The sequence below is a fragment of the Papaver somniferum genome, chromosome 1 (genome assembly GCF_003573695.1).
Source record: "Papaver somniferum cultivar HN1 chromosome 1, ASM357369v1, whole genome shotgun sequence".
Classification (NCBI taxonomy): Eukaryota; Viridiplantae; Streptophyta; class Magnoliopsida; order Ranunculales; family Papaveraceae; genus Papaver; species Papaver somniferum.
The window spans coordinates 51000148-51026354 of NC_039358.1; the positions used below are offsets into that span (position 1 = coordinate 51000148).

Below are 26207 nucleotides of genomic sequence, written 5' to 3' on the forward strand. Positions count from 1 at the left end.
ATCAACATCAAAACGACGTTCGAATTCCATGTCTATGGCCTTCTTAATTTCGTCAAGAGTCTCTTGTGATGCACCGGCTTTTTCTAGCTGCACATGTTGCTTAAAAAGTTTTCTGTCATTAACATGCTTTCCACCGTTGTGCACAATCTCCTCTTTTGGAAAGAGTGAAGGAAACACACGATGAAGAGGAATATGTTTTGATTGAGTATCATAACTTTTCATCTGCACATTACTAGAAAACAATTGATCAGAAGCATGACTATCCTTCCATCCTTGTGATTATTCACTTACATGCCCGTCATAAGATTGTTGACATGTATGAGAATATCCATAAGGTTCAGTGGGATAATCTTACTGTAATAAAGAAAAGGGGTCCGTTTGGTGGTCATGTGCACCTGATAAGTCCAAAATATATATTTTACATTTCTCTTATCTCCTGTCCGTGTAATTTCGATGAAACTCCAACCTGAGAAAAAAGATACAATACAACATACCACCAGCACCATCATCATCATAGCCAGCACCACGACCACCACCACCACCGTAGCAGCAACACCAAATGCCACCGTCGCAGCACCACCAACCACCATAACTAGCAGTGCGACTAAATAACGTTATTCTCAATCAAAATCCCTACTCTCTTGCTTAGATTCCAATAATCATTCCTTCACCACCAACACCATCACCACCACAGGAACTAGCATCATCAACCTCCGCTAGCACCTAGTGTCATTCATCGCTACCCTAATCATTATCTGAGGTAAATATTTTTCTCCTATTTATATTTCAACTTTCGATTTTCCCAATTTTCTTCAAATTAGAATTTTGATTTTCCCAGTTTTGAATTCGAATTATGATTTTTCTAATTCGATTATTACATTACTCTGTGTTTCGATTTCAATTAGAACAGTACCAATTGGATTCCAATTTAATTAGTAGAGGATTTATTCAGCTGATGTTAGTTAAACTTATATTCTTGAACTCTATCTGTTTGTAAAAATGCTTGAGAGGAAAATTATGTTCAATTTATAATCTTGATCTGGGTTCTGGGTTTAGGAAACTAGGATTCAATAAGTTGATTAGTTGCTCATAAATAAAATAAAAAGAACTGCAATTGCAAAAACAAAATTGAACAATCTGCAGCAATGTAGGGTAATAACGTATCCAAGCTAAGTGTCCACTGCCAATATCGGTTTACCTTGCTGATATGGTTTACATTGTCCCTAATTGACCAGAAATGAAATAAAACAGAAATAGCTGACCCTTAAGTCTTTTCCATACTAATATGAATGATCTTATCGTTTGATTTCTAAGGGATTAAACTAATTTGAAAATATTTCATTGCAGTATTTGTTCAAGAAAAGAGAGTAGAGAACAATGCAGAGGTTTGATATTGACCAGTATGAGGTTTGAGATTCTCCGGAATATATCTTCTTTAGTTTGGGAAAATTTTGTATATCAAAAGTTATTTGTTGGAGAAACTCTCCTGGACCTTCCTATGGCGTGTTGTTCTTCTGGCATGCTAAACTATAAACTAGGATTACTACATTAACACCTCAATTTGTGCAGGTTATCGTGGAGGCCATATAAGAAACTTGACCATCACACATACTGCCCATCTCCAGATTCGAAGCATTTTGGCATTAAGTTGGGGTGAGTTAATAGTTTTTGCTAAATTAATGGTAATATCTTGATACCATTTGTATGTTTCCATAGTTTTATTCAAATACTTTTACTGATAATGCGCCCCGGGCGCTCTAGGCGTGCGAGGCTCCCAAGGCGCAGAAGTATGCCCATTTCTATTGGTTTCTGATTTCTAGGCGCTTGTCTTGGGCGCTCTAGGCGCTAGGCGCCTCGCCTCGCCTAACGCCTAATACAACATAGATGAGTACTATTTTTTCCACAGGATGATTAAATACAAACATTTTTTTCATACTTTAGGTCAAACAGAGATTTTTTTTTTTTTTGACAATGGGTTTAGACAAATTTGAGTGTAGTACTTCAGGTATATCTTTGTCTAAATCGAGCAATAAAATGTTGACTAACGAATTTAACTTTTGATATCAACTTCGGCAGTTGCTAAAGCTTTTTCAAAGATAGATGAGTTAATTAAGGATTTATCGAAGGCATTGAAGTGCTGCAAAGTTGCTTTAGCATAGGAGAAAGCACAATCGATATTTGGCTCGATTCGTATGGTAAAACATCTCATAAAGAAAAGGTATTCTCATGCTCTTAATAAACTTTTACATAACTAGTTCTCATTAATTTATGTCGATGTTTCCCTTATAATTTGACCAGATCTAAGACATAGATGTTATATCGCACAACTGAAAAACCAAGACACGCGTAGACAACCAGTAAATTACTACTTTTATCCGTTATCTAGAAAGTTCTAATGGTTTAACTTTTTTTTTTTGTTTTGAATGCCGAGATAAAGAAAAGGAAATTAGTTTCTGGGAAGTTTATTTTGTTCGTATTTTAAGCTAGGATTCTGCTCCTTTAGTTGTGAAGGAGCGTGCCTTTCTATCATCCGTCTTATATGTTTGAATGTCGTCAATGTAAAGTTTATACTCATCTTTGTTGAAAGTCACACTGTATATGTTTGTTGTGTACTAATTAGATGAGCAATACATGCTATTATGTTTTGCGGTGTACTATAATCTCAAAACTGTCTCAAATGCAATATTATTTGCGATGGCGTTTCTTCTTTTTAATTTTTGTTAATATGTATTCTTCTTACTTTTTGATGCTTAAAATGTTTTGGTTACTGTACGTATTGTTAAAAGATTTGAAAGATGGAAAATATATCCATAGTATAGAGTGTTCAGACTAGTCACATGAATCACAAGGCATAGCCCCAGTTAAGGATTTTTTGATCAATTGAGTGGTGGGTTGAGTAACTAATTTCTTACGCATGTCATAAGCTAATTTCAAGAATTTGATTATAGTTCCTTCAGTGGGATCAAACCATGCCTTGAGGAAGAGATCACATGAAAGTCCCGACACTTTAATTGATGCTTCAGGGCAGTGCAACCAAGCCTCTGGCTTCGGTGGAGGGTGAAACGGCAGGCGCATCGCGCGTGCGTCTTGAGTAGTGATCATAACCAAAAGATTGGTTTTGATTATACCCATAGGATGGTTGGTTGTTGTCATACGAATGAGATTGAAAACCATATTGATTACCACTATTATATGATTGATCTTGTGCTCCGTACATGTTATTTCCGTAAGGAAACATGATGACTCCCAAGAAATAGAAAATCAAAACAAAAATAAAAACAAGCTAAACAAATAACAAATCAATTAGCGACTGCTCCCCGGCAACGGCGCCAAAATTTGTATGGGCTGTCGTAGGCTCAACAAATTAATAAATATATTTCCCATTATTAATTGGTAATATAGCGGTAGTAAGAGATCGTTCCCACAGAGAGCTGTGTAATTGATATGTTATTTGAATCAGCAAAATAAAGTAAATAACAAAGGGGGATTGGTTTTAAGATAATAGAAAGACAATAAAGAAGAAAGAGATGATTAAGAAATCCTTCGCCGTTACCAAGCGTTAACAGGATTAGAATACTTATCTATCTTCCATTAGAACCATTCATCACCAACTGTAGAATAGCAGGTACGCTTAGCTATCCCCAAAACTCCTTGTATCACTGGATAACAGGTACGCTTAGTCACCGGGTTCTATTCAACTGAGCCGCCTTGAGGTACGCTTACAAGGTATAACTCAATCGAATGCTTTAGGCTTTGTGAATTTGGGTTTGATTCCAACAGTTAAACTCAGTACGCTCGGTTCACTTACTGGTATTGTTTCTACACACGATTGCTTTACAGAATCCCTCTGCAAGGTCTCATGTTTTCTACTTGTGTAGGAGATGCACGACAATTACGGATAGCTCAAATCACTACTAGCAATAGAATGACAAATAGACTAATCTGGTTGCGCACCCAAATTAATCTAAGAATCAATCATAAACCCTAGATATAATGAAAACAAATGATGATGATTAAAACTTCAAATAGACTTGTATTAATAATAAAGCTTCACTGTTGGAACATTGAATTCATCCTTAATCAACAAAGGATTTAGTTTCTCATGATTACACAATTACCCGGTTTCCCCCTAAAGGGGTAAACCTAAAATATTAATGAAGAACAAAAGTATAATATGAGATGATATGTGAAAGACCTAATACCTATTTATAGATTTACATTGCTTGGCCCTCAAGTATTTAGTTTGGTTCAAGAACCCGACCCGAAAATACGACATAAAGACTCCCAAACGTGACCTTAGGCTTTCCAAGGTATTAATACACGTTTTCCACTTGCTAAGTTCGCAAACCCAGTCCGCGAACTTCAAATTCCAGCAGAAAGTTTCGGGATTAAAGTATGAAACCCGTCCACGAACTTTAGTGTCTTCGGTATTCAATAAAAGCTTGTTTTGTACACAACTTCTTCATCCGAACTCGGAATGAACTCATTCTTTTTGCATTCTTTTTATATTTCAATTATCTTCAAGATGATGATGATAAATCCTTAATTTGAATGAGTTAAGATCGGTATTTGGCCCTTCTCTTGATTTTGAGCGTTTTGCTCCTTTTCATCGCACTTCTTCCACTTCTCTTGGACTTGGGCGCTTGGATACTTGGGATACTTATCTTCTTAGATATTTTAAACACTTTGTAGATCCTTTTTGGATGATTCACCTATTAGAGGCAAATAAGAGAAAACGAGAGTAATAATACGAATACATGCAAGAATAATAACGTAAACAAGTATGGAATGGACACTAAAATCATACGAATTATGCACTTATCAGATACTAAGATCCATTGGAAATAAAAATTCCTCATGAATCTCATCTAAGATTTTTTCGAAAGAGCGGATAGAGGAAAGCTTACCTGCCTTTCCTTTTTCGTTCCTCATGTCATACAAACTGACGTTCCTTACACCTTTCACGAAATAAGGTGCACTTGGACTTTGTATGAAAATCACGCCAAGGTGAGGCATCATTTTTTCCTCTGCTATCTTGATAAATTTTTTACCATAGATCATCTCAAAGTCATTTAGATGCATCACCATAATACTGACTCGGCCACGCCACTCTCCCACTTCAACATTTGCCACAACCATCCCCTTGATTGGTTTAGCTATATCATTCGCATTCTTCATACAATGATCATCCTGATATACTTCCAAACCCAAGTACTCTGCCATCGACAAGCTCATAACAGTCTGCGAAGCACCTGTATCGGCCATGCCCCAGACTCGATGGTTGTGAATGCCAACCTTCATATAAACTAGGCCAGCGCTACTTAGCCATTGTTGTGCTGCTATATTGCGTAGTTGAATATGATTCAGATGCTCTACCTCATCATTCTCATCTTTCTCGCCACTTCCTTCAGTGACTATTACAGACAATTTTTCTCTTTTAGAACAATCACGCGCAAGGTGAGGATCCTTGCACAGGAAACACCCACTTGCCTTGTTCTTCACGGCCAAACTATCATCCCTTTGATAGTTTTTTCCTTAGCCTCATAACGGTTCTCATTCTCATTATCCTTATGATTCTGGCTTTTCTTATTCTTCCCCTTCTTATTAGCATCAGTTGAGGTACTAACTGACCTAAAATCAGCAAGGATGTCCACTATTGCAATGACTGAAGGTAGGTATTTGGAACCTTTCCTTCTCACTTCGGTCTGAGCCCACAAATGCAAACCAGATATAAAATTGAACATCTTCCTCAGATACATGTTGCAAATATCTAGCATCAGAGACGAGAACTCTTCGACGTATTCCTGTGGGGTACCGGTGTGTCATAGCTTACGCAAGCTCTCTCTGGCTAGCCAAATAACATTGCTTAGTAAGAATTGACCCTTCAATTATTCTTTCATGATATCCCATGTCATGATGCCTGGACGACCATCAGTAAGGTTATCATCAGTTTTAGTCCTCCACCACAACTTTGCATCACCTTGCAGGTACATGCTAACGAGAGTAAATTTTTGTTCTTCCGGGGTTCTGGCGGCCTTGAAGTGTCTCACATTAAATTATCCAATGCCTTCACATCTCTAGCGCCAGAAATCTCCTTATTAGGTTCAGGGACTTTAATATTCGTAAAGTCTCCATTACTACTACCACCCGTAGCAGCTTGATCTGTACTTATCACACTCACCATTTTCCTTAAGACGCCTAACTCATCAGTTAGTCTTTCATGGAGTCTGTAAACATGGCCTTAACAACAGTGATTTGGCCTTCCGAATCAGCGTGCTTCTTAGTCGCATCTTGGTTCGACTCAAGCCTGAACGCGAGCCATTACCGTTGCTTTATAATTGGCATTGTTAGGATGGCCCGTGGCGTACCTCACCACCAATTATATTTTCCAAGTTATCCAACCTATCCGTCAAGGTATCCGCTGCACTTTTCTTTCCAACCATTATATTCTAGCAATTCAACAACTAAAACTCGAGGAAAACTGAGAAAATCTTTCAAAACAAAGCCAAAACAAAGGAATCGGTGCTCTGATACCCGAAGTGTCACATTTGCAAATGCTCTCACCAAATTTTTGCGCAACTATGACCCGACAATACAGTGGTTCAGTGATCTCTTATCACCCACTCGTATTTCAGCCTTATAATTTTTCACCTTTGTAAACAGCCACATTGCTCTAAGTATGCAACGAAAGACTTACTTAGATATTCTCTTTTCCTTCAATTGTAGCCCATCCTACAAAGAGGGGTTAATGTCACTCTTATGCTTCACAAAACTTGGGGAGTACTTTCGAATCAACATAATACTAAGGCAAACATCTAAGCCAACAAACCCACTTTCATTAGCTTAAGGGGAAGATTACAAAATTTTGTCCAACCAATGGACTTACAAGCTTATTATCTCCAAGCCTATAACAAACACTCCCTACTGCAATGTGGTTCCTCTACACCTGAAGACGCAAACTTGCAATGGTTCTCTGGCCTATTTATAATTCCAAGAATCAGGCCAATCCGTGTGCAACTCATTTGCACTGCCTATGAACATCCATCTGTCCATAGGCAGTTTTCCTAACCGCCACAATGCCTTTCTAACTGCTACCTTTTTGCTGGCTTGCAGAATTGCGCCACAGTTGTCTTGAATGGTTAGGATATTCCAAACTCGGTTATAAAGCCTCTTTATAACCGTCTCAACCCACTCCTTTTCTATGGCATGCGTGTGATGCACGCACAACATGTAACTGACATCCTGAACCGATAATCAGCTAACATTGCACTGCACATGTTTTGGCCCGAGCCAACGTGCAACCATCATATCCCAACGCTCGTTTTGGACTGAGCCAATGTACATCCATCTTAGCACTACAATAAACTTGTCCTAAGCAAATGTACAACCAACATCGCCCTGCACACAACTTGGCTTAATCCATTATGCATCCAACTTAGCGCTACATTTATCTTGGCCATGCACTTAACTCATTTGGATGCCAACATCCGAGTAAAGTCATGCCAATCGAGTCTTGCCTTGTTTCTTGGTTCATCTTCATACTTTAGGTGTATCACTTGCATTCTTTTTGCCAAGCAAATAATCATCAATCGCGCATTTGGCAACGCCACTGTTTCATATGCATTGTCCAAGCCTTGGCCAATGCTTGTACAAATGCCTACATCATTCCCATGACTTGCATTTCATCCCTAATTCCTTCCTTGAGCTGGGCCAACTCTAAATCAATGATATACAACACTATCATATAGTATTGAATGTGCTAAGTAGCTTTTCTTGTCTCAACCATGATGGCGCTTCATCGTCGGATTATACAGCTTCATCGGCTAGGCCATTGATTCAGTAACGCGCTTCATGTTGGGACTGATTAAATACTCTAAAGTTGCTGCTTAGTTGCACCCTCATGTCGGATTTATTTATTCAAGTAGCAGTTACCTTTGAAAATCATCATCATGACATCTTCTAAATATCCCGTACTAGGAAGCTGTAGTAATCACATGTAGGACTGCACTGAACTCATTAATTACTCATCCATTCTTGGTAATTGTTGGGACGTTTTCTATACTATCATAATACCCTCTCAGTATAGGTCCTACTAATCCACTAAATTAGTAGGACCTCAAAAACCTCAACATTTCAAATAACTCTAATGAGCTCTCCCCTCTCTCCTCTCTCCCCTCTCTGAGCTCTCCCTCCCGTCGGCTTTTCTAGCCGTTATTCAGTGTCGTTTTGCTCCAACTTCTAATTCTAACGGTCGATTCTTCCCGGACCTCTTACTGGAAATTCAAAAATCTCCCGATTCTCTTCTACTTCTCAGCTCAGATGCTGATTTCCCCAACCATGTTTTAATTTTTCATTTCACTAGAGTTCTATGGATACCTTAAATCACTCGAATCAGTGCAACTGCAATTGCATTAAGCTCTCCAATCACATTCAGACCTCAATCACAGAAAAAAAGAGATGAAGATCGTCACAAGCATCACAAGCATCACATCCAGTACAAATCACACAAATTACACCCAAATCACTAGTTACGCTAACCTGGAAGCTGGTCTTTCCCCTTCCAAGAAAAATTCTCAACACCAGTTCATTACCAAGGATCAATTCACAGATGTTGCCTCAAATAAAAACAGATACAGAAAATATCTCAATTTCAAGGAGACAAAGAATTTTCTCCATTTGCAATTCAATGCCCTGCAAATCAAACCCCAAACTAAAATTTTTTTTCCTCAACTACAGTGTTTCAACTACCAGGCTACCTGGTTTAACTCAGAGTGAAAATTATTACTCTACAATCTCTCGAGAAAATCTTTGCACCAGCTATGAATTTATAAAGACAATTCTTAGCGGTAGCTACAACTGGTACAACATTCTTTTAGACCTATGTTCTAAACATGGACATAAGGATGACTATGATTGCTATCTACATCAATTTCTTTCACTCTTTCTAAAACATTTCGACCACCAACTTAAATGGGTCAACTGCTTGGAAACTGCTACTCTAAACTCTGGTATGTATCTCTTTATAATATTGTTCCTTTTTAATTCTAGTACTAATTTGCATTCTCAATATCCTCTAGTTCTAATTCTAGACCCTGGTACTAATTCTAGTACTAACTCTAGTAACAATTTTACCAAGAGATGCTACTATAATCTGAATCCCTATCTTTATCATGTTAACTTTATCATGTATGCCTTCTGGACTTACTACAATTCTAAACTATTCTATTTTGGAAAGCAATGCACAATTTTCTCAAGAACTAATACTGACAGCATGCCCAAGTTTCTTAAGATAATATCCAGAAAACCAACTTTAAATTTAAACACAACATCTTTGTCTAACAACTTAGTTTCTTTACATACCCAGATTATAATATACTATTCTATAATTAAAGTTTCTTGCTTGCCATATAACTCTCACTTGTCTCTGAGCAATACTTTGGAGCCAACCTGGCTAGACATTTCCTGCATCTCCAGATGCATTTGCATCTTTCTCTGCAGGTTTGGGTACATCATCTTTTCTCACTTGGGAAAAAGATCTAGCACTAACCCCTTCTGGCAATGGCTCATCTGCTAGTACTTCATGTGGATGAGTTATCTCTCCATGGCCTGCACTGACTATCCCCACAACATCTCCATCCATTTGTCGGATTTCTGGTGCAAGCATGAACATGTTAGGGAAGATTACCTTGTCAACAGAGAGAGGAAGGGAATCATTCATATGAATATGAGATCTGACTTCTTCAGGAATTGGTGCTGTGCAAAATCCCTAGCGTGCACCCCCACAAACAATCCTTTCATCACCCACAAGAACAACTCCCTCATTGACCACAAACCGACCTCGATCGGGATGAAGTGCATACAATACCCATCCATCCTTAACACCCACAAGCCGTCCATTCTCCAAACGACCTCGCTCTCTATGTTGTTGCTGATTTCCATCCCCATCTACTGCATGCCTATCAGCTCCATCTCCATACCCTGCACTTACAATCCTTACTCTAGAAAAGCCTTGCATTCGGCTCTCACCTTTTCCTGCAGAAGATTCGCGCACTCTTGCTGCATCATCCTAGTAGATTTTTGCACCAAAACACACCTTTTAGTCAATATCAATACCCATACTCGCAATCCAATTCATAGAACACCAATAAAGATCAAAATTCTCTTGAATCCCAGAATTACTTACCTGATTTGGAGGCAGATTCAATCTGGGTCTCGTTGGTTCATCTTGATTATCATCAGGGGATATCTGATCTTCCTTCATTGCTCGGGTATCCAAAGTCTGATACTTTCTTGGAATCTTGTTCGACCTAAAGATATTGCAATGTTGCCTGGTTCTATTTTGGAAAAACTGACCAAGAAACTGAAAGAACTCCCTCTCTCTAAGTTTTTATTTGGGCTGGGAAGAACAACATTCTTCAAATCACAACCGTCAATCATCCAAGGTGGCACTACGATTTCCAGTCCTAGAGATTGGTATTTCATGAATTTTCACTTTGGCAAGCCTACTGGCTACTTAAGTTGTCCTAGCAAAAGTAACTACCTTTCATTGGATCATGCAAAGCGGCGACAAACACTTGGCACTTACAAATTGATCATATCTGCGGGTCGGACTCTGGATAAAAATCAATGGTTTTTACCCATGAATCTTGATCCGCCTGAAGCTCATCCTCAGACTGGGAGAGACTTAGCTGTTTATCTGACTCAGAGGTTTACTCACCATATATCTATTCAAACGCAAGCTAAGTCATACTCTAAGTGTACTAAAATGGTCTGGTGGCCGCCACACTCCTTTACTTCAGGCACCTCCCCCTCACCAGTCAAAATCAATAACAAGGTAAATGTGCAACACAGTAAAAAGGTAAGAACAATTCAACCTTATTCGAATTCAGCTGTCACTAGCGCTTTAAAGTCTAGTATTATGAATTTTGACAGGTCGCAGGCCAAAGTGCCTTTAGCCATAGTCGACCAAGTCAACAAGCTCTTAGATGTCTGTTCCAAGCACAAGTATGATTACATAAGCATCTCAACTGCAATTACTATCCGTTTCAGTTACGAAAAGGCGCAAAATTATCCCGTGAATTTTTTTCAAATTAAAGTTAGTCGCATCAACATCATCTGCATTGTATTACTTTATACCTCCCCTAAACAAAGTAAACATAACCCTGTCACTTATTTCCTCCTCTGGTCTCATAAACATTACTCAATGGCCTCCTCATCCAATTCTAACCCATCTTCTATTGAGAATCTGGTCAAGAAAATGAATACAACTTTAACCATCCCTGAGGATTTATTCCCCAAAATCTTCATCAACTCTGAGAATATCAGAACCAAACAAGTCCAGGATTAGAAAGGATGTTTCATTGGCAAACTTTGTAGTATCTGCTTCCAAACATCCAGAGTTAGCAATTTCATCAATGCTCACTAGGAGATGATTGGCAGAATTGAAGTTGAAATATGGAACAAAAGAAGAAATTTCTACATTCTCAGAACCACTAATCAAGAAGACTACTCTACTTTGAGGGATGGAGGCACTAGAGGGGTTTTTGATAAACTAATGGTTCTAGTGGGCGTTCCAGCAGAGGGTCCTGAACTTATTAATGAAGAACTGTTCTCTAAGGTTATGATCTGGCTTCTAATCAAGAGAATACCCACTCACATTATACCAGACATCCCAAACATCATTCAACCAATTGGTGTCTTTCAAGGCTCAAAAAAACCTTATGGAAGGGACAGATTTGAGAAAAATGTGGAAGTCAAGGTTAATATCAATGTAACAAGATCTCTCAAGTTCGGAATATAAGCTTATGAAACACCTACCCTTTCTCACTGGTTGGAGTGTGCTTATGCTCTTAATGGCAACAAATTCTGCAAAGTTTGTAGAATTCTTGATCACCCAAGCCCCCCTTGCCATGCACCTCCAAATCAAAACAACCCTGATTACCATCACTTACCAACCCCCCAGCCAGCACCTGCACCTATAACTCCTAGACAAAAACAGGTACAAGCTGGAAAAGATATTATCCACATGCACTACTCTGATGCTGATGCAGCTACTGTGTTTGAAGCAAAAATGAAAACTTCTAAAAGGTTGGAGCTTGAAAAGACAATAGCAAACATTGCATCTACATCTAACAGTAACATCATCTTTGGAGCTCATTCACATACTGCTGCAGATCAGCCCATTATTGCTGAAGCTCAGGATTCTCCTCACCAGATGTCTTAGCCTGTCAAATTAGACACAAAAGATTAGATTTGGAAAAAAAGATAGCTGGCTATTACAAGAAAAAACTACCAAAGTGGAAAGCAGCTGCCAGAACTACTTCCAACAACAACAACATCTTGAGTAAAAATGATGAGGATACAGCAGTTGCTGACCTAGCTGCTGATGAACAATTCTTCTCGATCATAAATACCCCAAAGTTCTTCCCCACTCACTCTCTTCCTACCTTAGCTCAGATCAAGGAAAATATGGAAGCAGAAGCATCTAAGAAGAAAAAAGCTGATTGGAAGGCTAAGAAAAAGGATTATATCTTTGAGAACCTTAATGACATTTCTCTCAGCTCCTCCTCTACCCCTTTTAATGATACTAAGAGAAAGAAGGATATTCCAAATGCTGAAAATGCTTCTCTAAACAGCATGGAAATGACAAGTGCAAAAAGATACAAAGATCAGACTGACTCTACTCAGGAGCAGATGGCTAACCACCTCAACTTCTTGACTAATGGCTCTTTGGATTGCTCTGCTGCTGGAACAAGGGTATACAATCTCAACCTAGTCCTTTGCTGCTATTACTTAAATTCTTCTCTTAATTCCCCTGTGCATTTTCTGCCTCATAAGCATTATGATAGTATTATTATAAGGCTTACCTCAAAGTATCCAGCAGTGTCATATTTTTGGCAATTCTTCGCTTCCTTAGCTTGGAATTGTCAAGGATTGGGCACTAGGGATGGTAAAATATACCTCAATGACATGCTCAATAAACTAAATCCTGACATCATATTCTTGTCTGAAACTACACAAAAGCATGATAAAATCAAGAAAATTTTTCATGAATTATGAGTCAACAATTTCTAGTATGTTAATCCAGGAGAGGCTAGTGGCACTGCTGGTGGATTATACTTATTATAGAAAAGCAATCTAAACTTGGAAGTCTTAGATTGGTCTATAAACCATTTTAATGTTGTTATCAGAACTTCCAACAACCACCCTTGGCTATTTACAGGATATTATGGTAATCCTTATGACACTCAATCCAAGTTAAAATCTTGGAAAATCCTTGAGAAAACTGCTATATCTTATAAATTACCTTGGTTAGTCATTGAAGATCTCAACTTCATTTTCCATGATACAGAAAAGTTCAGTACTCACCCCATTGATGCTAATGAAGCCTCAATATTCAATGAAAAGATACAAAATTTATATCTCATTGACCTTGGTTTCTCTGGTTGCCCTTTCACTTGGTCTAACAAGAGAAAAGGTCATGCTCTTACTGAGAAAAGATTGGATAGATGTCTAGCTAATGATAGTTGGCTGGATACTTATCCAAACACCACTATCACCAATATGCTAGCCATTGGTTCTGACCATCATCCCATCTTATTAAATTATATCCCTCACTGGAAGAATGGTAAGATTCCATTCAAATTTTTTGGTCCATGGTTAGATCATGCAGATTGCAGGAAAATAATAGTTGAATGTTGGAAAAAAGGTCACTCCAGGTTCAAGTGCATTCTCAATTGCCAGAAAACTTAAAGACATCAAATTACAAATCAGAGTCTGGAACAAGGAAGTGTATGAAACATCAAAACGAACATTGAAGAATGCACGCAACATTTAACTTGGTTACATACTCACTATTTCAGAACTGTCAGAGGACATGCCCTAGCAGATGCTAGAAAGCAGCTCAAAAACTGGCATAACATAGAAGAGAAAATCTAGAAAACTAAGAGCAGGGATCAAATCATCAAGCTTGGAGACCAAAACACAAGTTACTTCCACAGATTCACAAAAAGTAGAGCAAGAAGGAATAAAATAGATTCTATTCAAACTGAAGAAGGTAGCTGGATTACTGAGCATCAAGAGGTAAAAGACTGCTTCACCAATCATTTCTCCCATATGGCAACTGCTGAAATAACCCACCCTTCTTCTGAAATCACCAACCTTATCCCTCCAACCATTACTGTTGAAGAAAACTCCACTCTCAACAGAAAACATGATCCTGAAGAATTAAAGCTATCTTATTTAGTATGACAAATGACAAAGATCTAGGGCCAGATGGATTCCCACCAAATTTCTTTAAACTCAACTGGGATATTGTTGGTAATGATATTGTCTCAATGGTTCAACACTTTTTTCTCTCTGGTCATCTGCTAAAGGAGATGAATGCCACCTTCATAGCTCTCATTTCTAAGGTGGATAACCTACTTCCCCTAGTCACTTCAGACCTATCAGTCTCTGCAACACCACCTACAAAATCATTTTTAAACTCCTAGCTCAAATAATGAAGCCCTTACTAAACAAAATCATATTTCCTTACCAATCTGCTTTCATTCCTGGAAGGAAAATCTCTGACAACATAGATATTGCTCATGAAATCATTCACACCATGAGGTCTAAAAGAGGAAAAAAAATGCAATTCTGGTTCTACGGGAATAAAAATTGATATGGCAAAGGCGTTTGCCAGAGTGGACTGGAGCTTTCTAATGACAATTATGAAGAAAATTGGTTTTGATGATAAATGGTGCAACAAGATATATCAATGCATTTCAACCTCCACATCAGTTGTTCTCATCAATGGCTCTCCTGACAAATTCTTCAAACCCACTAAAGGCCTAAGGCAAGGTGACCCCCTGTCACCTTACCTGTTCTTATTTTGCATGGAATCTCTTTCAAGGACTCCTCTGCATGCTGAGGAGATGGGCATTATCAAAGGGATAAAGATCTGCAAAGCAGCTCCTCCTATCAGTCACCTCCTCTTTGCTGATGACTGCATGATCTTCTGCAAAGCAAACCCTATTGAAGCTCAAAATATCATGCAGATTCTACGGACTTTTGGCAGTACTTCTGGGAAACTAATCAACTTTCATAAATCTGGAGTCTTCTTCAGCAAAAACACAAATCCAGATCTCATTCCTCAAATTATCAATTCTATGGGAGTTCAAGTCCTTCAGCTAGATGATAAATATTTAAGATCACCACTTTTCACACATAGAAGAAAAATCAATTCTTTCAAGCCTGGAGTTGAAAAATTGAAGCTAAGACTCACTGGATGAAAACATACTCCACTTAATCCTTCTGGCTGAGAGGTAATCATCAAGTCTGTAACTTCATCAACTTGTATTTACCAAATAAACTGCTTTAAGGTTCCTAAGAAAACTTGCAAAGACATCAACAATCTCCAAAGAGACTTCTTATGGGGAAAGAATATAGAAAATCCCTATAGTTATTATTCTAAGGATTGGACAGCAGTTTGTAAGACAAAAGATTTGGTAGTCCTAGGATTCATGAATATGGAACTATTCAATAGCTCTATGATAACAAAAATTGGTTGGAGACTTGAGCAGGATAAGGACTCTTTATGGTACAAGCTTATGGATGCCAGATATCTTCTAGGCAGAAATGTCCTCAGCATGAATACAAAATCAAAGGATGGGGACTCTTGGATATGGAAAGAAATCCTAGAAGGCATAAGCAACATACGACAACACTGCTCCTAGAGAATTGGCAATGGCAGAAGGATCCACATTTGGGAAGATTTATGGATCCCAAATACCAACACAAGACTTCAAAAACCACAAAACTGCCCTCATTATATTGATAAGCTAGAATCCATGCTTCTTCCAGATGGAAACTGGGATGAAATTCAAGTCTATACCCTCTTTAGCATGGAGGAAGCTGTTGTGATTGTTACTCTGAAGACACACCCAAATGAAGAGGACAGAATAATCTGGAACCTCAATGATACAGGAGTTTTCTCTGTCAAAGAGCTGTACAAGGCAAAAACTGATCATCTCTACAGAAATGATACTCCAACTGACAATTGGGAAGCCATTTGGAACATGGATGTGGCTCCAGTCATCAAAATTTTTATATGGAAATGTGCACATGGAATTCTTCCCACAAATGCAAAAACAGTTAGCATACTTCATTACGTTAATCCTTTATGCACTGTTTGCAATAGTGGGGAAGAAGAATCCATGTCTCATATATTTTTGAATTGTACTACTGCTACTCTGGTATGGAAGGAAATTCTTGGCAACTCTCATACTCTCTTCGATAACAACACCATCTTCATTGACTGGATAAAATCCTGGTTTCAACTTGGAAACACTAACTACAACACTTATGCCACCACATGTTGGTATATCTGGAAAGCCAGATGTGATTTTATATTCAAACAAATTCAGCCTAATGTGGGAGTTATTACTCTCGGAATTAAGCCACTTGTGCACTCAAAATAGAATACATGCGATGCCAGATCATATCATGAACAACTTCCCTCTTTTACCAGAGGAAGCTGACACTGCTCTGCAACGAGTCAATAACAATTACACTTGGGATGCAGAAGCAGGATTTGGAAAACATATCAACATCTGCACACTACAAGATTCTGAGAACTCTACATATTACACTATTCTAACTATGACAAATTTTGCATGAAACACTATTGGTTCTAGAGGACAGCCAGGACACTATGGAGAAGGGGGAGTCACAGGAGGAGCAGACCTAGCTTTCCAGTGGGCCAAAGAGATGCAGCACACAAACATTGCAATATCTGCTGAATCTATGGACATTCTAGATCGTTTCAAGTCTCTCTACAATGAATCTGCTCAAGGAAGATTTCACCTAAATTACTATGAAAGAACAGACAGTCAAGAAGACAATGGTAGAAATATGGACATCAATCCCATATCTTTTGTTTTACTAAATCTTAGTATTGTCAATCGTAATCAAAATACGGAGACTTTTAAATTAGCTCTTTTATGTAAGAACAAAGCTGACAGGCTGAGTGGTGCAACCAAGCATAGCCAACACAACTTCTTTGTACTGGTCTTAGTGTCTTTCTAGGCCTAAGCTTTTCCTATAAAAAAAAAAAAAGTAATTGTTGTGACTATTGTTGGGACTCACCCGAGAAGTCTGTCAACCCTCAGAAAAAATAACCTTGTCGACGGTGGGTCCTCCCCTTGTCAGACAGACCTTTGGATCTGATCTAAATCCTACTGAGTTATCGACTCGGTTCGTAACATATGAGTCACACTATACGTGGACCACCAAGCTCCCCAATCCTTGTCTCTCTCTCTCGAACTATTACTACTTGTTAGTTCTTCCCGCGAGCACTTCACAAACACTTTCTCTAGATTTCTCACTTTCTTTCTCTGGATCGAAAAAAATGTCATGGCTAGCAAGATCTCTGGCAAATTCTCTCAAACTCGACGACGATGATGATATCAACCAAGATGATAATAATAACAATCAGATCGAATCACAAGCAGAAACAACTGCTGGAGGACAAGGAGGAGGTGTGAAAGAAGATCTATCAGAAATTACCAGAACTTTTACTCGTCAACTATGGGGAGTTGCTTCTTTTCTTGCTCCTCCTTCTTCAACTTCTCCAAGAGATACTTCGGTTTCCGATTCGAGTAATCCTGAATCTCCTAATTCAGAAACATATGCTGATTCGGGGAAAATTGCTGGAATCAGAAGTGATTTTGCTGAGATCGGTGGGAGATTTAAGACTGGGATATCTAAACTGTCGAATCATAAAGCTGTTAGTGAGATCTCTAAGATTGCTTCGAATTTCCTTCCGTTTGGTTCTTCCGATGAAGATTCGGTTGGAGGTGGTGCTGTTGGGGTTACTGATGATGTATTAGCTTTTGCAAGGAATATTGCTTTGCATCCGGAGACTTGGTTGGATTTCCCTCTTGAGGATGATGAAGATTCAGATGGTATATTCTTTTGGTTTTGATTTGGGTTTTTTTGTAGTTGATTTTGAGTGGATTAGGGTTAAATTTGTATATTATGAATTTGATTTGATATTGTGTCTATTGTAGATTTTGATATGTCAGATGCACAACAAGAGCATGCTTTGGCTGTCATGAACCTTGCTCCAGAACTAGCAGCTCTCAGAATGGAGCTTTGCCCTGAACACATAAGTGATGGATACTTTTGGAAGATTTATTTTGTTCTTTTGCATTCTAGACTCAGTAAGCATGATGCTGAGGTTTTGTCAACGCCACAGGTAACTTCTAGGACCTAGTCTCATTCGTGTAACAAATTTTGACGAATGCTTAGCCTGTTTGAGCATCCATAGTAGGGAATGCTAATTTTAACTATGTCCAATGTAAATGCTATATGAGAAATTAGATGCGAAGAAGCATAACTTCTTGTCAAATGATGATCCACCAACCAAACAATAGTGAGTTCATGGATTTTTTTACTCGTACCACTACCAACCCTTAATACTTCACCGCACACATCTTTGTTTACATGTACACTACCACTTATGAACCAACTTGCCAGTGCCATATTGGAATCAGGGATGTCTCTGGCAGAAAAATGCAACCAGCTAGCGCTTTAGCACCTAGGAATTATTCAATTAATCTATTTTCCTGTCTATTTATATTTTTAGTTTGAAACCTTCCCTGGTATTTCAACATATTCCATAGTTCTGTCTATATGTTGTCAATTTTCATATTGACGCCTTTTTCATGCACAGATAGAAGAAGCTAGAGCTATGTTGATGTACCAACCAAAGGCAAAGCTGCAATCAGAGGATACCAAAGCAGAAGAGCAACAATCTGCCTCATATAATGTGCCGACTGACGCAGCACCACTTGAAACATTTGCTCTTGAACCTAAAAGTTCTATGGAAATGACAGATGCTGAATCAGTCAAACAGCCTATTGTAATTAGGGATGTGCAAATCATCAACGAAATTTTGGTTGAAGAACCAGTGGTGAAGAACAAGGATGAAGTGATTGGTGCCTCCAAAGAGGAACTAGTACCAGCCAAGGATGAAGCAGTTAGTACCTCTGAGAAAGAAGTAGTATCAAGCAAGGATGAAAAAATTAGTGACTCCAAGGAAGTAGTAGCGTCGAGGAAGGATGAAGATGTCAGTAACTCCAAGGAAGTGGGAGTATCGAGTAATGATGAAGTGGTCAGTGACTCCAAGAAAGAAGTAGTACCAAAGCAGGATAAAGTGATTAGTTCATCCAAAGAAGTAGCACTGCAGCAAACTGACGAAGAAGATGGGGATGACTGGTTAGAAGAGGAAGAAGAGGACAGTGCAGAAACTAAAACCTTCAGCCACACTCCACTAGGTGATGACGAGGATGTATCATTCAGTGATCTTGAAGAGGATGATGAGGAAACTGTAAAGAGTACAAAAAAAGTTGGTGAACTTTCCAAGAACTCCAAGAACAAGGATTCTGACGATTGGCTCAACGTGGATGAGAAAGATGCAATATGAATAAAACTGTCAAAACCATTGTTACATATGATGCAGGCTCTTATCATTCCTATGTCATGAACGGTTCTTTTCTTGGTGGTCACTGATGTTTGTACATAAAGTGTGATTGCTCGAACCACACTTCTTTGGGTGCCCAAGTGAATTTTAATTCTGTACAGGAGATTGATTCGCAACCTCTGGTCTCTGGTTATGTATTTGTTTATGAGAATGTTGCCTAGGCAAGAGTTCCCCCAGCTCATGGATGGCATATGGAGAACGGGTGAAGTTCAAGCGGTCTTGATACTGCTCATAGTAGTGGTGTGCGGGATACTATCAAATGGTAAGTGTTTCAATTATCATATGGTAAAATTCCAACCCCCATTGTACTTGAGAAAATGAAAATCATTGTCATTTAGTATCATTATTAGTCGGATATACTTCTAGGTACACATTCCATGCTATATGATCTGATAATAGAATTTCGGGGGAGATCTTCATGTGATTCTGGCAGTGCTTCATTTCTATGCTATGAAAATAAGTTGATAACAATTCATGTGAATTCTTTTAATGACACAGACTAGCTGCACACCCATTCCTTTTCTATTGTCTATGTGACCGGGTCGCATCAATCCTATTCCTTCTCTATCATCTATGTGACCATATCAATGTCTTGTTTAGTTAGTGTTGATGGTTTACTTTACATCAATCCTATTGCTAAATCGAGTCTGGAGACTTTCTGCTGCGGCGGATTGCCTCTGTCAAAAACATAGTGTTGATGGTGTACTTTAACTCGGTCATATTGCTAAAGTGAGTTCTTGTACTTTCTGCTTTGTTTATTGTCTCTATCAAAAACAGCCCCAGATGGAGACTTTTTGACACTACAAGAGATTTTGTTTTAGTTTAGTATTATTTATGCACCCACAGACTTGTGTTTGACAATGGGAAGTGCTATTTTGAGTATGTGCTTTATGTGAGACTTCTAACTATATGCGTCTATTGATATTATTGTTTAACAAGTACTGAACCTTTCTTACAACAGAAAACCCAAAGTCCGAACGACTTGCAGAAACTAACATTATAACATTTACATCATATATGTATACTGTTATATATGTTGTTTAGGACAGATCATTGTTGCACGCGACGCAGATTGATGTTGCCAGAGGCCTTGAAGCTGAACCACTGCAAGTACTACTGCTTCTACTGTTCTGGGAGTTGGACCCATAGCCGGTCCTTCCTGCGGAAACTGATTTATTGACCTCTAAAACTGTCGCTCCAATCTCACTTCTGACCAACTCCACAGTCTTAGGATCTGCATGTTTTCCTGTAGATGCATCTGTAACGTAGAATGACCCAATTGCCTTCTCGCCACATGTACTAATTTCTGCCCTTGACACAGACAAACCATTCTCTCGGAACACCCTAGTGATGTCTGATAGCAATCCCACTCTGTTCTTAGTGCACACATCCAACTTCAATCCCTGTATTTTGAGAAAAACAAATAAAAAGCAGAAGAGAGAAAACAAGGATTAGAAAGAGGACTTGTAGCAGTGATCAGGTGATAATCTTAGGCATAGGTTTGATTGATAAATGTGCTGATCTTGTAAGTAGATGAATATACAGTTGGGCATACATACATGGGAGACCCTGCGTTCTGCAGCTGCTACCAAGTACTGCCTGACCCTTTGTCTCTCCCTCTCTGAACCCAGAGTGCAGCCATCTCTCTGCCTGATATAGTACTCCTGCTTCCCCACATACAACACGCAAATCTTTGTTAACCTCAATAAAAGCCTTCCTATATGTTCATGATCATTTTTCATCAAAGAAAGTCGGTAATAGTACCTGGACAGCAAGGGAACCTCTAGAGCTTATGGCAGCATGAAACACCACGTACTCCAAATCTGCCAAAGTGCATACAGTGTTGAATAACAGCTTGGGTCGGTCTTCACATCTCACATTCACCACTGAGTACCCTTTCTCCTTGCAGTTCTCTATAGACACTTCTGTCACTATACTACTACTGCTACTACGCCTTACATTCCCACTACTACCACCACCACCACCACCACCACCGGCATTCCCATCTTTGCTGCAGTTGATCTCATAGTCCATATCTGCTTGCATCAGTTGATGTAATCGCCTTTCAGTGTGTACCCTAGCTGAAGGCGGACCTTCTACCAGCTTCACCATCCTCCTCTCCCCTTTGCCATGGTGGGCCCCTACAACAATCTCAAGTTGTTCCTCCACGTGAAGCAATCTTTCGGCATTTGTTATGGGTCCGCCTCCTTTTGTTTCGTCTTCCATGTACAAAATATATATATATATAGTTGCTGCGCGCGTGTTGTGGGTCCAGGCGATGACAGCAGCCACATTGCAGCCAAGCTCAGCTAATACAGCAGATATCTCGGATAGTAAGCCAGGTCTATCTATTGCCGTCATTTCAAACGCAGTGTAATCTGTTGATAGGTGCAGTGATGCCATTACACTTCCTATGCATGTTCTGTAATTCTGTTTATGACTTCCTTCACTTTTGTTTTACCTCCCCTCCTTCCGCCACATAACGACTACATTTGTGGAATATTTTACAAACTTGAATAAGCACACCCAAGATAGAGATTAAGAGATTTTGTTTTTTCTTGCTACTAATAGATGTAGAAGATTCACACCTGCTGGATGTAATGGATGAGGGTACCGTCAGTTTGTGCCCTAGTTGGTCCGTCACATGGAACACTGGCGTCACAAAAACTTTTGATTGTTAGGATAACAAACAACAAACAGTCCCCACCCACTAGGCCACCACATTAAGGTTAGGCTTGCAAGATTCCAAAAGTAGCACAAGTATGGGTTCTCAATGTTTTTGTTTTCTTTTCTTTTAGCTTATAATGGGATTCAATTAATGTTGGCAAAAGTTTTTCGCTTAATTATTCAATAAAGTCGAATCTATAGTGATACTATTGGTTAGTGAGGATCGAGTATGCAGATAAGGAGGAAAAGGAGAGGAGAAAGTAGTAGGGAAGGAGGGAAACTTGCCGTCCATAAACCAACCACCATCCGAGGAGATGTAGGATTTGGAGATAAGGAGATCAAGATCCGTGAGAACTTGGACCATCTCTAGCAGTATCCCGTGTTTGTTTGCGTTGTCTACCTGTTTATTGATTGATCAGTTGAGCCCACCATTAGCACTTTTTTAGTTATCACCGATCAAACTATTATTATCAACCAAAATTATATTCGAAATGAAACAAAATTATATATTAAATCAAACAGAATTATTGTAAGTTCGAAAGGATACATTACTTAAAACATGGCTTAATCAATCAGCTGAATTTGAAAAAAAATTCAATTTCGATTTCTCATATAATGAAAGGGATGTTTCACTGTTTCATTTTGGAGGCATTTAGATTATGAAACTGAAATTATTGGAGAGACATAAAACTCAGGTTTGACCAATATGTGTATCAGTGTATGTTTAGTCGGACAGGGTCAACATAAATAAAGACAGTTCCTCTGAACCCTAGTTAGTAATTCGGGATTGGGCAAACGTACGGAACGGCAAACGTACGAGTATTATACGGTTTTGTAAAATTCAGATTCGGTCCAAAATTAGGTCAATGGGACGTGATTCGTCAGTAGTTCGGAACGGCATACGTACGTGTATGATTCGATTTATAAATGTGAGTTCGGCTCTGAAAATTCGGTATCTATATATAACAAATAATTTGTATTTATAAGGTCATAGACCAATTTTTATGCATATGTGTGAGTTATTTAAAGAAAAAATAAACTTAATATGATGATATAATATATACAACATTAGTTATCCAAGAGGACGTCGTATGGTGGTTTAGATGCTTGGTTAGTGAGTTTGAGATCTCTCTCACTTTCACCTTCAAATCTCTTCAGTCGTTTTTGTTTCATAAAAATCACAACACGTCTAATATTCGGTCGTGTATGCTCGGGAGGCAGTAAAGCCCAAAAAATGGAGTCTTTGAAAAGTAAAAGCTAAAGAATTTATGGCGAATTAAACGGACGTATCATTCGGGATACGTAAAATTCGTGAACGGTTCGCGAATAATCCGGAAATGCCACATAATACGCGACTTGGGTTCGGAGTTGCAAACGTACGCGAATAAGACGGTAAAATTCGTGATATGGAAAAATTCGCGAATGATTCGCGAATCATTCGGGAACTTACTAACTAGGCTCTGAACTCTAATCAATTCTCCCCTCTTTGAAATGTTTGCAGAACAATAAAACACAACACAACAGAAAAAACAGTGTCATGTTACCTCTGGCTCAGAAGTCAGAACCCTAAAACAGAAAACCACGTCCACTATATATTGTTAAATCAGCCAAAAACGGTACGTGTCTTTTGTTGATGATATCATTAGCCAGAACATCTATAACATATCTAACGAGATTATCTTGTTTAATAAGGAGAAATCTCTGCAAATCTTCTATTGAGTCATGATCTGCCTTTCAAGAACCATATGGCTCATGTCATCACTCTACTTAGCCTATACTATAGCTTCCATGACTATTCTGGCTTATTGCTAGCAAGTACCAACAAAATAATCACCATTTTAGCTAATAAACGGATACTGATTTTTTTGTGTGAACATCACTTGGTATCTTCGTTTATGGAATAGAATATGAATACGATATACTGAAAATATTTTATAAATCAAAGTAATACGTACGTACCTTCACAAGTGTACAATCTTTACATGTTTCGTTATCAACGCAAACCCTAAACAGAAAAGAAGAAGATTAATATTAAGCTCCCAAATGACATTAATGAAACTCTGAATTTTGATATCTTGATGAAGAAGTATGTACCTTGGAGGATGTATTCTCTCAATCAAAGATTCATAATCTGGATCAAAATATGGCTTATACCCAGTAGTGTTCTCCATGATTTCTAGCTATAACAAGCTTCTTCTTTTGGTCGGTGTCTTCTTCTTCTTCTTCTTCTCCACAATCAACTACACCCACAAAAAGAAGAAGAAGTATATTAATAAGAATGAATCAAACCCTTTGTATATATAGAGAGATTGACATTTATAATAGTTGAAAATTAAAATGATTGAATTACTTAGTTGGAGAAGAAAATTAAACACGTCTTGTGAAGAAGAAGGGATAGAGATAAGCTAGTAGTACTTGTTCTTCGTCTTTCTTGTTTTTCAAGAGGGGCAGCAATTAATACATCAAGTTTAGATGTTTATCATTAATACCTGTCGCGCGTGTGTTGGTTATTTCCAACGCCGCCTTCCGGTCCCACTATCTCTTCTATATCTCCATTTCCTAGTTTTGACCGTAATTGATGATGATGAACAGGATTGTTTTCCAACCCTACGATGAAGACATCAATCCAACTGTTAATAGTCAATTTTAATTAAATGATTTAATGAAATAAAAAATAATATGCGGCAAATGGGAAAGAAACAAGAAGACGGTGAATCTGGCGTGGAGACACACAAGGAACAGGCACACATCAATATCATATGATTACTCTACTCCCTCAGTGAATCTCTTTAAGAGTTTCTTAAATTTAATTAACACTTTTTCAAAATCTGATGGTGAAATTTCTATCAAATTATTATTAATGATTTAATCAACAATAATAAATATGAAAAGTTCAATTAGATTAAGTTTAAAAAAATTTAATAATAATAATACTTTGAGATACAGGACCGGCAAAGAAAAACAGAGGGAATATAATATAGACAGATACTCCTATTACCTTCTCTGCCACGACTTTCAAAAAAAAAAAAAAAATGGAATCAGAAAATGAGATCCACAAACTGAGATTTCAGATGTTTACCTTTCTCTGCGTCTCTTCTCAGTCACTTTTGACTGATCTTTTTTGAACAAAATGATTCCTTTGATGAGAAAATGAATGAGCAGTACATAGAATCAATTTAATTTATAATTCAATAAAACAGTAAAAAAACAATGAATTCGTTAATATAGAAAGAATATAGGATTAGATCTTATTAAGGAAAACAAATTAAAGAAATTTGTTTTTAATCAATTAAATCCCCGAACATTTTGAAAAGACATGCAAATTCATCGAATTCTCCCAAAAACTATGAATATTCCGTTCCTCGGAACAATTTGCCAGCAAATCAAAATGTACAGTTGTAAATTGAGCAATTCGACTGTAAAACCCCAATTCTGGAGCTTTTTTTAAAGACGGAAAAATAAAATTGAATTACCAAGGATGTCGAAACGTGTAAACCTTTATAAATGAGCAGTTTCGGTGGAAAATTCATATACTTGAAGAAGAAGCTAATTTATTAGTAAGAAAAAAATACGCTGCAAGTTCTAGGTTACTCTTTTGCAGCGTTTTGCGAACCCTAAAACGAAAGAGAGATTACGAGAGACAAAAGAAAGAGTTTTGAGAAGAAGAGAAGAGGAGCGAAAATAATGGCGGGTCAAGATAACAAAAACACGGACCCGTTTCTTATTCCAGAATCAGAAAAGGAAGGACTACTCCTCCTCCTAGCTATACTGGTGGTGTATTTTAGTAATAAACAATTTAATTTTTTTAATCATGTGCCACATCAGCTCAGTAGAATCCACGTGGAATTGTTTCCTTGTTTGGATCTTTTTTCAAGTGCGGCTGTTCGTCACCGCAGCTGTCACCACGTGTAAATGGACGAAGTAGGAAGCATCTCTTTTGGTTTTCGAGGGGTGTTATCGTCTTTTGGAAGTGATGACGTTTTAGACGAAACAATTGGCGGTTGTTACCTGAGGA

At 38.2% G+C, this 26207-nt stretch overlaps 2 protein-coding genes, 1 long non-coding RNA gene and 1 pseudogene across 3 annotated transcripts; 3 read left to right on the top strand and 1 right to left on the bottom strand.

Moving 5' to 3' along the window:
* The first annotated feature begins 453 nt into the window (after positions 1–453).
* Positions 454–2654, top strand: LOC113328858. Its single transcript, XR_003349592.1, has 4 exons — positions 454–760; positions 1348–1407; positions 1570–1653; positions 2077–2654. It is a non-coding gene; the product is annotated as an uncharacterized LOC113328858 (long non-coding RNA).
* Positions 2655–14663: 12009 nt separating this feature from the next.
* On the top strand, positions 14664–15272 carry LOC113308125 (uncharacterized mitochondrial protein AtMg01250-like). The gene has a single exon (XM_026556637.1). It carries the CDS (start codon positions 14664–14666, stop codon positions 15270–15272), a length of 609 nt encoding a protein of 202 aa, XP_026412422.1.
* A 2030-nt stretch (positions 15273–17302) lies between these two features.
* Positions 17303–20050, top strand: LOC113286416. The gene is made up of 3 exons (XM_026535044.1): positions 17303–17945; positions 18051–18238; positions 18716–20050. The coding sequence occupies exons 1-3, from the start codon at positions 17390–17392 to the stop codon at positions 19466–19468; spliced, it is 1497 nt and encodes a 498-aa protein (XP_026390829.1). The 5' UTR covers positions 17303–17389; the 3' UTR covers positions 19469–20050.
* A 438-nt stretch (positions 20051–20488) lies between these two features.
* LOC113286424 lies at positions 20489–25682 on the bottom strand (annotated as a pseudogene).
* Between the last annotated feature and the right edge of the window lie 525 nt (positions 25683–26207).